Source organism: Lates calcarifer, linkage group LG7_2 (assembly GCF_001640805.2).
Source record: "Lates calcarifer isolate ASB-BC8 linkage group LG7_2, TLL_Latcal_v3, whole genome shotgun sequence".
Classification (NCBI taxonomy): Eukaryota; Metazoa; Chordata; class Actinopteri; family Centropomidae; genus Lates; species Lates calcarifer.
Window position 1 is genome coordinate 6,604,074 of NC_066854.1, and position 13,861 is coordinate 6,617,934.

A 13,861-nucleotide genomic window follows, 5' to 3' on the forward strand; every position below is an offset into this window, starting at 1 on the left:
GCAGTCTGGCCTCGTGGGGCTGCTTGCAGGGCTTTTAAACTCAGAGTTGTGCAGAGGAAGATGCCCGCAGAACAAACCTTTGCTTTCCAAATTCCCATCACACTCTGCCCAAAACCCAGGAATAATCTGTCACAATTAAGGTTTTCTATGTAATAACATACATCATTTCACACCTTTCCAGCCTTGGGCAGGTATTTTGCTGTCACAGGTGTTTTTGTTCACCTCCTGAAATCCTTTACTGTCTTGTATCTTGTTAGATTTATTCCAGTTGTAAGACATTAACTATTTGTCTATTTTTTGGCCATAATTGTAAAAAGTCAAGCTTCCAAATCCATAGAGCACATTAGCTATTGATTGAGAGATTGAACAAGGGAAATTGTGTAATGAATGTTGAAGTTGTTTACAGGCAGAAGGCAGCGGGACAGCTCTCACAGTGTTCTCTAATGTGCTGATATTCTTATCTCTGTAAGAATGTTTTGTATTTTCATAAAGAATAATAAAGGTGAGAAGTTTGAGAAGTGGCATGTGGATTTGAAGGCGTGTGAACGAGCTTGTGGAAGCTTCGCAGATGTGATTTACAAACACCTGTGAGAATAGTCTGTATGCGAAAGAGCGAAAATTAACATTAAATAGCTATAAAAATGTGCTGGTATTGTTATTTCAGGTGGCCTATCAGACGAAGAAAACCTCCCAGCTGTCACAATGATAGGAGCTGCTACAAGAGACCAATTGACATTTTGCTATAAAGCGTAAAAAGACGATGATGAAGCTTGAAAATTGTTATTATTATCATCATTATTATTATTACGTACCTTCATTGTGATATATTCTTGTATCCAGCTCCTGTCTGATGTGAAAATGTGAAAATGATTATGTCGATTACTCTCCATCATTTGTTGTGACCTTTCAAGGGTGCTGAAATTCTTCGGTCTCACGCTGAGGTCAATTGAAATGACACCTCTTTAACCTGTGTGCCTCTTATCATCACAGAGTTATTGATTAGCCTGCTGACAGCACAGGCAGACAGACGAGCTGTTATGACAGAAACAATGTCAAACCGGCTTCAAGGTGAAGTCTGCCTGTCTGTACATCCAGAGCAGAAATTCAGATGTTGCTCAGTGCTAACATTTCCAGATAAATGTACATATTTCCCAAGGTTTTATTTTTCTGTCTTTTTGAGGTCATGCAGTTTCTCTAGCTTTCTAAGATGTGTTGTGTTGATAAAAAATTGCTTATTTTGCATTGTCTTCTATTGTTTTCTGTGGATCTTGAGATGCAGTGTTTGTCTCATTTTAGGGATTTTTTCATCAATTATTGATACTGTCATTTTCTCAGGTGTTTGTGACTTGACTGCTCTCTCGACTAGTTGTTGCAGCCCGTGGCTCTGGCATATAGATGTTGTTGTTTCATGCCGCCTGCCTCTGAGATTTCTGCCTCCACAGCAGAGTGTCTCTCCTAAAACAATGTCCCAGATACTCTGGATTATCCACAGACCTCACTGTCAACAGTTTTTTATTGGAATATTTCTACCGTCTCATACTTTTGTAAAGACAGTCAATATCATATTGCAGAGGGAAATACATACATAGATATTATTGCATAATCGAGATATTATAAAATCTACCACAACAATGACCTGTAATGAAGACTGTGGGAGTGAATGTGCTATTTAGGACTGAAAGCCCTGCTGGTTTTCACGCTAATCAAGAGCTGATTACCTGAGTTATCAGAGCCCTCATTAATCAAGGTTGCATAGATATTATTGCTAAATCTCTCTAAACAACCAGCATTCAGGGTTGAGCCAGAGAAATTTATCAAATGTGCATAAGTACACCTGCAAGTAATCATCCTTGATAAATATCACGATTTCTAAACCACTATCATGCTCACACACAGGCTTCATTAACATGGAGATATGTGCCCAGCTGATTAGAGATGGTAACAGCCCTTCTTTTAAATGCTGCAGGAGATGTCACTGATGTCTCCTCTTTGCTGAACGCCGCTCATTCAGACAAACTGAAGCCTGGCAACAAGTGCAAGTGGCAGTAAATTCTGTTTGATCTACACGCTGAGCCGTGGCAGAAAATTTTCAAAAACTGGCAACGGAGAGACGTTTGCCAAAAACTTGATGTGAAGGCAAAAATAGATAAATTATAGTAAACAAGTGGGACATCGCTGCAACAGGCCGGTTGGCAGAGAGCAACCAGCTCAGCCAATGTTTGACCACTGAGTCGCCTGCTGTAGTTATCACTGATTATTAGCAGTTGATTTTCTCTAAGACCGGCACATCCATCTGCATCTCCTCCCTGAAGTATGTGTGGGGTGCAGAGGTCCAATAAACCAGGCCTTAAAAATAAAATCCTGTGAGCAGCCACTTGTCGCTTTCGGTGGAACAGTTGGTGTGCTCTCTGAAAACACACTGCATGCACTGCGTGAAATGGCCCAAACAGAGTCATCATGAAAACACCATTACTGTCTTCTTGCTGTCTTTATGCTCGTATATTCTGTGAATTTCAATCAATACCAACCTTTAACACGACTGTCAGTCATTTCTATCAATATTCTTTTAATCGTAGATGGTGTAGCTGTATCAAATTTCTTTAATGGTTTTTATAATAAGTTGAATTCATTAGATCATCCAGGCGTGTTCTTTACTGCTGTTCTCTCCTTTTCACAGTGAGAAAAACTTCAACCTTCTTCAAATCAGATGAAGATCGAGAGACTGACATGTCATCTCTAAATAACTTTTCGGCCTTGAGAGAAACTGTCATAGCCTTTCCTTAGCTATGATGAAATTTTGGTTTTGAGCTGCAACTCTTCTCTGTGTTGTTTTGAGCACAGAGTTTTCTTTTCTTTCTCTCTTTTGGTCTCTCTTGTTGCTGTTCTTGACATTCATGCATTGTCAAGAAAATCACAATGCTTCTCTTATTAGAAATGACTGATATTATATTATATTGTATTGCTGAGAAAGCAAATGAAATACAAAGTGTAGTAAGTGACCATTTTGCGGATATGTTTCCTCATCATGTTAAGTAAGAAATGTGAGTCAGATGGCATTATCTTATGAAAACGTATTTGCTGTTGTGAATCAGGTGTACCTTAGAAAAAAGCACATTTACCAGCTCTTGATATATTTACTATCAAATATATTCATTTCTTCACATTTGCTGTTAAATATAAGTGTACATGTTTGTGTATGGGGTGTGTGAGATGTGTGTACTTACAGGAGTTGGTGCTGTCGTCTTTGGTCCCGTCCAGACTTCCATCCTGGCCCATCTGGAGATAGAAGCCCTGTCTGCAGAACAACCTGGTCACTATGCCCTTCAGCTGTGGTTCTACATGACACAGACGAAAAGAGAGAGCGAGAATAGAAAATAATTCATCCTCAAATCAGGACATGCTACACATCATACAACCAGGTAATAAATGATTTATGTACAAATTCATCCTCTGAATTCAATCATCTCAGCAGGCACATTGGATACAACACAGTTTGGCATTAAAGAGGGACAGTGCGGCCACATGTAACCTGCTGCATCCTGAGGGATTTCCTCTGGAGAGACTAGTCAAGCAAATCCAATCCATTACAGGATTCTTGGACTAATCCTTCCTTCCTGGTCATTGTTCCACTTGAATAACACTGATAAATTATTTCTGAACCTTTGATAGCAAAGGGGCAGCCTTATAGTGGCTTTGTAGCTGACGTATTCTGTTTGCTATTTATCTATTGACCAATGTCTTGGTTTGTAGATATGCCTCCCTTTTAGATAATTGTGTGGATCTCTAATAGTTCTTCCCATCTAAAGCAGCTTAAGACAGATATTAAGACACTGGATTTATCAAAATCTACAGTGATTAAAATGCAGATGTTTATATAATTACAGATCTAATATCACAATCAGAAGAAAATCATTGTTATGCCAATAGAGATTTTTAAATTTTTAGTCTCCAAACGTAGGTGCTCTTGGCTATTTCATATTGCTGCAATTAAACAGTAGTCACTTCTCTCGCTGGTTCTTGCATCCTGCAATCAAAGAAGAAATGACTGAAATAAAACAAAGCGAATGAAACTACAGCTGCTCAGAAGTGAGAGCGAGAGAAAGAACAAGTGACAAAAGAGATGGGAAGGACCTGAGGGATAAAGACCGACTGAGTCATAGGAAGACTTTGGACAAAACAAAGTCTGGGGTTAGGTGATATATCAGACAGACTGAGCGTCTTCGGCAGGTACAGACAGGCTTTTTTTCCGTTCTATCATCATCACTCTTGTCACCTCCTCTGCTGTAGACAGTCCACTTTTTCCACACAGACACACACGCACACTGACGTTGGTTGGTTGTTGATTGGTGACATTGATTATTTAATATGGCTCCTCACGCACACTTACATGTGACCACACCCATTTTCCTTCTCCAACACATGTCGGTGATTTCGCCTTCGTCGGTGCAGCCATTAGCAGGGTGGGGAATCCCCTTTTAACAAGTGTGTGTGTGTGTGTGTGTGTGTAAGAGACGGGGACTGAATGTGTAAAGGTATACCCTAATGCATAGAGACAGAAAAAAGCCACAGCTGACCCAGTTTATGAAGTGTGTGTGTGTGAGAGAGAGAGACAGAGAGGCAGGGGTGTTTTCCATCTTTGTGAAGGATCCATCTTGTGCAGCAGGGGAGAGGGAGGAAAGAGGAGCCGTGGAGCTTGTAACCAGCAGACGAACTAAGAAAATTCCCTGCACACTACTTAAGTCTGTGCTGTGCCGTTAATAATAAATCTCAGTTAGATTATAAAGACAGCTATTAAATTGGCTGGCTGACATACAACTAGGAGGAGCATAGCTATATGCAGAATACATGTAGGTGAAAGGCTGTTGGAAACCAGAGCATTCTTGTAAATGTAGATATATTTTGAGCATATCTTCCAGTTGATTTTTATGTGTTAAGTAAATATCACTCCAACTGACAGCTGTGGCATTTCTTGCTGCTTTTATGATTCAAAATAACGAGTTCACCTGCCCAGCATCCGTCTGTCAGAGCAGAACAGAAATCAGAACATGCTGCCCACCGCAGACGGCCTGAAATCAGTCACATTTCAATCTCTCTGTCCTTGTTTGTGTGACACACGGTCTGAGGAAGCTTTTCTCTCTATCTTCTGTATTTCATCTGTGGGGTATTAATCTATAAAACTTAATGTAAAACACATTTTAAAATGTTACTGAATTGGACGTGGAGGCACAGCAGAGAGCGTACCTCGCAGCCTGGCTTTGCATTTTATACACCTGTCTTTCTGTTGGCTTAAAACCCCCATATGATATGGATATATTACAGCAGGTGCATTTCAGTGGCAGCATGTAATGTAAGAAAACCTCTCCTGGCTGGCGTTGTGACTCAGCCGATGGAAAATTTCAAGGCCATGTAATTTTATTTTAGAACGAGGGCTTTGTAGAAAAACATTTGTATTTTTCAAAGTAAGATGTGGAAGAAAAAAGTTTTGGCGTTGTCACTGAAACTCTGGTGTACCCTCCATAAGCTGCCATTCTATATAAATCATCTGAAAGTAGCTACAATAACCAATCACATCTCAACAGATGTTTAACCAGCCAATCAACTCACAGTCTGATCAACAGTCCATTAGTCATCTAATTAATTCGGGACAAGAACAAGGGAGCTATCACATGAAAGGAAATTTAATATTTCTTATGTATTTAAATAACTACTAGAATTACATTTATCTTATTTGATATCATGTATAATATAGTGATATAGATTTTTAATCACATTGTCCAGCCCCATTATGAGCACTATTATAGTCTGAAATGGTGTTACTGGTGGTGTTTGCATAACTCCCCGCTGTATTGGATGAAAAATCAATACTTCTCCACAGTAGGACTGTCCTGCTGCATCACCTCATCTTCTATTTATGTGTCTATCCACCCATCTAACGTCTATTTATCCATTTACTTAATGACAGGGCCGTCGCCACAGTGACATTCCCACAAGTCGTCAAGGATGATATTCCCACTCTTCCCAGTATCTCCGCATCCTGTCTGTTACTAGGGAAATTCCCATCCCCATCGCGTTGCCACGGCAACAGCCTCGTGATTCCAGACTGTTCCAGTGGAAGGGTATTCCCCCATCCACACTCACTCACACACACACACACACACACACACAGCTATATTTTCACCATAATGTGATCTGATTCAATCAGTCAGCCCGTCAGGCGGCCACGCTGATTTGACATGTCATATTGTCTGTTAATTTGCCCAAGTCTGAGTCTAAATACAGTGTTTAACACGGTATAAAATATCATCGTGGTTGTCTCATACAAGTGACGCACTGAAAGACCTTCTTCTCTTTTACACACACACACACACCATCTCACAAAAGCACCCAAGTGACGAATTCACGAGCAGCGACTAAATGCACTTATTTTACCCTCATTTACATCAGAGTGATTAGTAATTATTGGAGGAACACTGAGGGTGCTGAAAGGGGCAGATTTCTTGATAAAATATAGACCGTTCAGATCTGGCTCAGCTACAGTAAATGTCCTTTATACAGTAGATGATATAGCACCAGTGATGCAGTTTGTTTGATTATGTATCTACACTAACAAAGTCTACAACCTGATTTTGTCTTGATGAGACATTATGTCCACATTTAAACAAGTCTGCACCACATATTGTTGTCTTTAATGAGCTGATTTCATCTTCTGATTTTCCAAACTGGTTTCTTATTATGCATTAACTGAAAGGCATAAGAACAGCCTGTACTTAAAAGCATACATAGGAACTAGTTTTCTTCATCTATCCCTTTTCCAGCTGTGTGTCTGGGTCGGGTTCATGCAGCCACGTGGCAACAGAGCAGCTGAGATGTCTTTTTATTTAGCCCTCGTCTTCTTCCTCCTGAAGGATCTGCTGGTCATCAGATGCCAGCTGGGTAAAACAGTTCCTACAAAATGTCCTGAGTAAATGCTGATTCAGATTTTTACTTCATAGATCGCAGATTTACAGGCTTAAATGAGATTTTTTTCTGTTTGATTTAGGCAAATTTCTGCTAGGGTGTCCTCACCAGGTGCCTGAAAAAGAGCAACCTGCTTCTATGAATATAAATGAGCAGCAACTTGACTTTTAGGGTCCTCCCGCATCACTAGACTCCTCATCTCCACAGTGAATCCTCATTCTGGCATATCCTTATTCTCACTGTCTCGGCCACTACCCAGAGTTCATGACCATGGGTGAGGACGCAACACAAACAGCAACAAATCGAGAGCATTGTGGTTCAGCTTCCTCCTCAGCCACAGCGCCTAACAAGCAGCCGACATTGTCCTCGTAGTTACCCTCACTTAAAAATAAGAACCTACAGACACTTGGACTCCAGCACCTTCCTGCAACTGACACACAGTAATTGTGGTTTAGGGTTTAGTGAGCCTCAGTGAGCTTGTTTGGAGGTGTGTGGACATCCATCACAACCTGGTCACAGGTTGAAGGCGAGGAATATCAGGGCCTGCACCTGGAGCCAAGCCTGAAACAAGGTGAACAGATGCACCTGGCAGCAAAACACAAGTAAGGAGCTGACCTGTATCTAGTTTACATGACATTGTCTGTACATTTAGACCATTGGTCAGGCAACTCAAGGACTTATTATCTCATGAAAAACATCCAAAGTCTGTGAGGCCAAAGTGAGTGCATAATAACACTCAGGTACTTAGGTGCCATTAACTATAGGAACAGGCAGGTTTTATGGTCTCCCTAAAGAGATTTAAGTGAGACAGAGGACAAAGACCATTTAATGTTTTAAGACTCATTATATAATGATTTAAGTGTGAAACCTTTCAGTAAAATGTTCTTGTTTTTGAGTTGTGTTTTTTGTGAGGGAACTTCAGACAGGAGACGTTTCTTTGTTTGAAATGTACTTATCTAATAAATTAACTATTTAACTAGCTATAAAACAAACAAGATATTTTAATGCACTGCAGTGGACAGACTAAACAATTTATCAAACAAATTGTTGACATATTAATTGATAATGAAAGCATTCAGCTGTTACATCCCCACACTCCTGCACTTTCCTTGTTCCTACGAGTAGAACAAAGTCTATATTTTCATGCATCAAGTAAATATCACTCCAACTGACAGCTGTGGCATTTCTTGCTGCTTTTATGATTCAAAATAAGAGTTCACCTGCCCAGCATCCGGAGCACAGCGGACTGCCACAAACGGCCTGAAATCAGTCACATTTCAATCTCTCTGTCCTTGTTTGTGTGACGCACGGTCTGAGGAAGCTGCTGGAAATGTTATTTATTGTCTCTTATCTTTTCTTCACAAACGTGTCACATCTTCTGCATTTCATCTGTGACGTGTTCATTTATAAAACATAAATGTAAAACAGATTTTTTGGGGGGATTTTAAATGTTCCTGAATTGGACGATGGATTCACAGTGGAAAGCATACCTCACAGCCTGGCTTTGCAGTTAATACATCCGTCTTTCTGGTGGCTTAAAACCCCCATGTGATATGGATATATTACAGCAGGTGCATTTCAGTGGCAGCATGTAATGTAAGAAATCCTCTCCTGGCTGGTGTTGTGATTCAGCCAATGGGAATTTTCTGCAGCTACATTACTTATTTTTTGGTTCAAGCTTCCAAAAAGCAACATTTTATAGCAGTGAATGAACTTTTAATTTTAAGTCAAATCCTCAAATCCTCCACTCAAAGTCAGTTTGAGGTGGGTTAACAGCTGTTTAGTGAGGCTGATTTCACTGCAGGATTTAAATACTGTTGAGTAAAATCCTCCCATATTAATGCCATGAATTATGCACTTTAATTACTAATAAAAACAACATAGCTGTGGAGAAGAAGGAGCCTCCATCACATCAATTCTAGCTGATGAAACTATTCAAATTGAAGCTGTATTGAATCACATCTTTGATTGAGTAGCGAAGGCTGCAGATCAGTTTGAGTGTGTGTCTCTCCTTCACAAAACCTCTGGAAGACAGTAGGGGATGTTGGCAAATCTCTCTCACACACACAAACACACACACACAGACAGAGCACAGAGACCGTGGACGTTGCCAAGCTTCTACCAGCAGCTCTCACAGCTGGGAACACAGAGGAGGGAGAGACAGAAGGAGGGAGAGGAGGTGGTAGGAAAAAGAGGGAGGGATGAAAAGATCTAAGGTGCGCGGGTGAGGACTGGGTGGAGAGGAGGAAGGTGATGAGGCGAGGATCGGGAGAAGAAGGGAGGCGAGGGGTGGAAGGGTGACGAAGAGGGGAGAGCGAGGAGAGGAGTCTGATGTCGTCTGATCTCTCCAAAAAGGAAAGGAGGGATGGGGAGGGATGAAAAGATCTAAGGTTGGAGGAGAGCATTAGGATGGAGAGGAGGAGAGTGGTAGGATGAAGAGATGAGGAAGAGGAGAAGAGGAAGAAAGGAGGCAAGAGAGAGAGGTAGCAAAAGGAGAAGATGCAAAGCTAAGACATGAGGAGAAAGAAGAGGAAGGTAAGAGAGGGAAAGATGGAGAGAAGAGAGGAGGCTGGAGGGGAGAGACAACACAATGAAGCTGGAGGAAGGGATGAAAGGTGGAGGGGTGCAATGGAGGTGGAAGGGATGTAGAATAGAGAGATGAGGAGGAGAACAGGATGGGAAATGGACAGCAAAAAAGGACAAAAAGGGAGAGGAGCTGTGGATGAAACGTGAGGAGAGGAGGCAACGTTGGAGGGGAGAAAATGAAGAATGAAGCCGGGAGAAGGGAAGAAAAGATCTAAGATATGGGAGGAGGGGGGCTAGGTGAGAGGAGAATGAATGGTAGAAGGAGGAAATGAAAGGAGGAGGAGGTGCCAACAAAGGGAAAACAGGAGAAAGAGAGGAGGAATAAAATGCAGAAGAACTAGGAGCAACATGCAGGGAGGTGGAAGCAAAAAATAAAAATAAAGAGGGGGAAGACGAAGACAGGAGAATAGAAAGAAAGGAAGAAGGAGGGATGAAAAGATCTAAGGTAGGCAGGGAGAAGTGGATGATTTCGGAAGAGTGGTAGGATGAAGATACAAGAGAGAGGGGTGACAAAAAAGGGGAGAAATGGGAGAGAAAGAAGGAATAAAAACAAGGAGAGATGAAGAGAAAAGGAGGCTGTTTGTCTATTTCTCCTAAAGTAAAAAATGGTGGCATGGAAGAAGGGAGGAAAATGAAAATCAAGTTGGAAGAAGGGATGAAAAGAGGAGGGAGAAAGGTGACAAAAAAAGGTGAGAGAAGAGAGGAAAATGGTGAGGAGGGGAGGTTGTTATTGAAGGATGAGAGGACAAAAGGAGAGGAAAGGTAAGTAAAATGTAGAAAGGATGTATGGGCGAAAGGTGGCAGAGGGAAATAAGGAAGAGGAAGTGAGGCTAAGACATGAGGGGAGGAGGTGATGAAAAGAAAAATGGAGGAGGAGAGGAGGTAGAGAGGAAGAGGAAAGGAGGAGATCACCTTCAGCCCTCACGGAGATCTGGAATTCTCAGATCCCTCAAATTCCCGTCACACACCAGACCAAACTGGTGAAAACCAACTCCTATCAACACGGCTCCTCACGTTCGCCTCCCCTCCTCTCATTTCCTCATTTCCTGCCTCCATCTCTCCTCCCTCCCTCCCTCCGTCACCTGCTGGTTTCTCACACAATCAATTGATTACAAAACAGCACTTATCGCCTCTGCTATTGAACGCTTACCATAGCACACAATCACAACATTCTCATTCATTTGCATTCGCTTCCATATCTAATCACTTCTCTATGCATCCACAGAAAGATCCATCCCATGATTTAACAATGATGTTAAATTGGATTGGAGTGGGACTTGAAATCTGAATGTGGCAAATTACTTTTTTGACCCCCTCAAGAGCAAAAAAACTGCCTCTGTTTTCTGCAAGGGAAAAAAAATCAGGAACACATGAAGCAAAGAGCGATTTCAAAATAAGAGAGAGGTGTTAGTGTTGCTGCTGTGATTGTGTTTTGGTCTGACATCTTCCTGATGTTGAGGCAAAGTCTGATCTCAGTGATCAGGCACTTTGAATTATGAGCTGGAAATGAGAGAGCGAGGTAGAGATGCACAGTGAGACAGACAGAGAGAGAGACTAGACAGACTAATCTGTGGCTTCAATAATGGATGTACCTGGAAACTACTGAACCATAGGACACTACAAGACATGACAGTGTGTGTGTGTGTGTCCACAGAGGAGAGAGAGAGAGAGAGAGAGAGAGAGGGACGAGTCTGTCAGTCTGTGTTTATGCATGATTGGGGTGTGTGTGCGTGTGTGAGCGCGCGCGGGCGCGAGTGTGCATGCGTGCACCAGCCAGGGCGTGCACGTGTGAAGGTTGGTTGTGGGGGCGCGAATGTGGCGCGCGTAAAAGTGTATGTGCGCGTGCGTTTTCTGTACGTGTGTGTGGAAGCGCGCGTGCATATACATATCAATGTATTTGCGTCCGTGCGATTGTCTGCGTGCATGCATGTGCGCGTTTGTTCGCCCCCCAATTTCCCCCTCGCACCTTGTCTCCGTAGCCTCCTCTTCTTCAAGCCAAATATCCGGACTTTGGAGAAGATGTCGACCAGGTTCCCGTTGCACAGCCCCTGCTTCTTACCGGGGCTCTTCCGCCGCCGGTGAGCAGTCGGTCGGTGGGCGTGTTGCTCCCTCGCCTGTCGCTTCTGCCGGATCAAACCGCTGGCGATGGCCGCTGCCATGTCTCCGCCGAAACAGCCGACACAAAAACAGCCCTGTCTCCGTCCGTGTCTCCAGTCTCTTCAGTTGTGTCCACCGGAGGGGACGGAGCGCAGACAAAACCAGACACAAACCTCCAGTCTTCGCTTTACCGGCTACAACAGCCCCATACTTCAGCCAGAAAGCGTTAAAGTCCAAAATAAACACACCACTTCACATTACAGCATATCTTCTGTTGTCGTTATTCCCCAGGCCATTGATTTGAAACGTCCAGCGGTTTACCTGTCCGTCACGTTTCACCGGGCTGTCTGTCAGTCAGATAACAGCAGCTGTCACTGAACGGCTCCTCCGACCGAATTCACCGGACCTCGTTTGTCAGTTTGTGTTCCCATGGTCAACAGGCGAGGCAAATAAAACCCTCTGAAAAGGAGAATGATGCCTCAGAAAGCAATTCTGCCCTCTCCTCTGAAGACGTCCGTTTGTATTCCGCTGATAGAAGGCGCGAGGCGCGCGTGCCGCCGCGAGCCGCTCCAGCTGCGTGAAAATAGCGAGAATCACCCAGAGCATTACCGGAAATAAGGCTCTTTGGCTTTCAAAATGAAAGCTTAATGTATATGTCTTATTCGCAAGTGAATTTTACACATTGAGTCACTTTACAGAAAAAACGTGAACCTTTTGGCAGTTTAATGAAGGTCATTATCATCATTCATAGCATATTATTATTTTTTGTTTTTCTGTCGTTTTGTCAGGTCATTTGCAGTAGGTACTGCTACCACTACTACCACAAGCCTACTTGTTGCTGCCATCAAGGGGACAATTTTAATCTGATCTAGATCATTTCTTCTTTTTTTTTTAATGAAAATACAGCTAATAGTTTCCACTCCAAAAATAAAAAAAATATATGTTTGTTAAAGGTTATCCACTTTTTCCTTTATAGTTTATATATTATATAATTTATAATTTGTTAACATTGACTACTGCCTGGATGAACTTCTCCTTAAGTATTACAGTTTATAGTTACTCTCTTTTTTTCTTTTTTTACTTAATGGCCTTTTAGTGTGATTCTTTTAGTCCTCTTTTATGATGTACCTGCTCTTATTCAACATTGACCTTTAGTCTCTGTCGCAGACTGTAGACTAGACCAAACTGTGAACCTTTTTCAGAAGTAATTTTTCTTTTAAAACTCTATTTAGGATAAATGACATTTCATTGGATGTGAAATATTATAACTTAGAATATGCAATTATAATACAATATTAAATATATTTTATTAGGCCTATTATTTTGAAAGTAATGACCGGATGTCCCTGTAACTGTCGTTCTGGGTGGTTTGACGTTCCAAATCGCGAGCGCTCTCTGGAACCACACCGTTGCCAGAGCCACGCGCCGAGCGAGCAGTCACACACGCGCCCCCCAAAACAACTTGTCATCCTCATTACGGGCCAGTGGCCGGGTGTGTGGGTTGGGGTGGGAGAAGGAGGGGGGGGCGTTGTGGGGGCGACGTCACCGGCTGGTGGTCGGCTGAAACCGGCAGAATGAAACGTGTAGTGTAATAGAACACTGTGGAATTCTATTCTTTAGTTACATTTCACGTTCTCTATCCCACGTTAACCCGTGGAATACCTCTCATAGTGTTAAAGAGATACTTTATGTGTCATCTCTTTAACAGGCCTATTTGCAGACTATATTCACAGCTAGACAAGTGATTATGGTGGCCTTTTAAAATGAAATGCCCATTGTTCTTCAGTAATTCCACATTGTTTGTGGGGCATTTTTCAGTATTTTTTTTGTTTGAATTCCTTTACCAGGGCCTCCACTTAAGGTCATGCCCTCTGTATTTTTTTTCTTTGAGAGGTTTCCGTCAACCTCTGCACTCATTCTACAATTACAGCTAGGACTTATTTGATATTTTACTATTCCAGTATTTTGTGTATGTTTAAAGATCCCTCCCATGTATGTTTTAAGGAGATGAAAATACTCTGTTTGAATATTAATTGTTTCTGATATGGTTTTTTCCACTATTACCGTTCATCTATGCATATGCAAATATTTTAATTCCAAAAGTTGGATACAAAATGGCTCCTACTTCACTGAAAAAGTTCATTCTCAAGGCATGAAACTAAATCTGAATGCTTTATGCTTTATGCTTTATGTTCCCATGTTAGGAAGTAATTGTATGAGC

At 41.9% G+C, this 13,861-nt stretch overlaps 1 protein-coding gene across 2 annotated transcripts in view; it reads right to left on the bottom strand.

Annotated features, from left to right (window-relative positions):
- Positions 1–13,861, bottom strand: part of LOC108892909 (fibroblast growth factor 14) — a 52,038-nt gene that overhangs the window by 18,756 nt on the left and 19,421 nt on the right. Inside the window, exons 1-2 of one of the 2 annotated variants that reach the window (XM_018690687.2) lie at positions 11,510–12,260; positions 3,225–3,335 (exon numbers count right to left, since the gene is read on the bottom strand). In XM_018690687.2, coding sequence (XP_018546203.1) covers positions 3,225–3,335; positions 11,510–11,702 — 304 coding nt within the window. In that variant the 5' untranslated portion in view covers positions 11,703–12,260. Of the gene's footprint in view, positions 1–3,224; positions 3,336–11,509; positions 12,261–13,861 lie in introns of those variants that run through there. The other variant, XM_018690686.2, reaches the window with a different exon arrangement.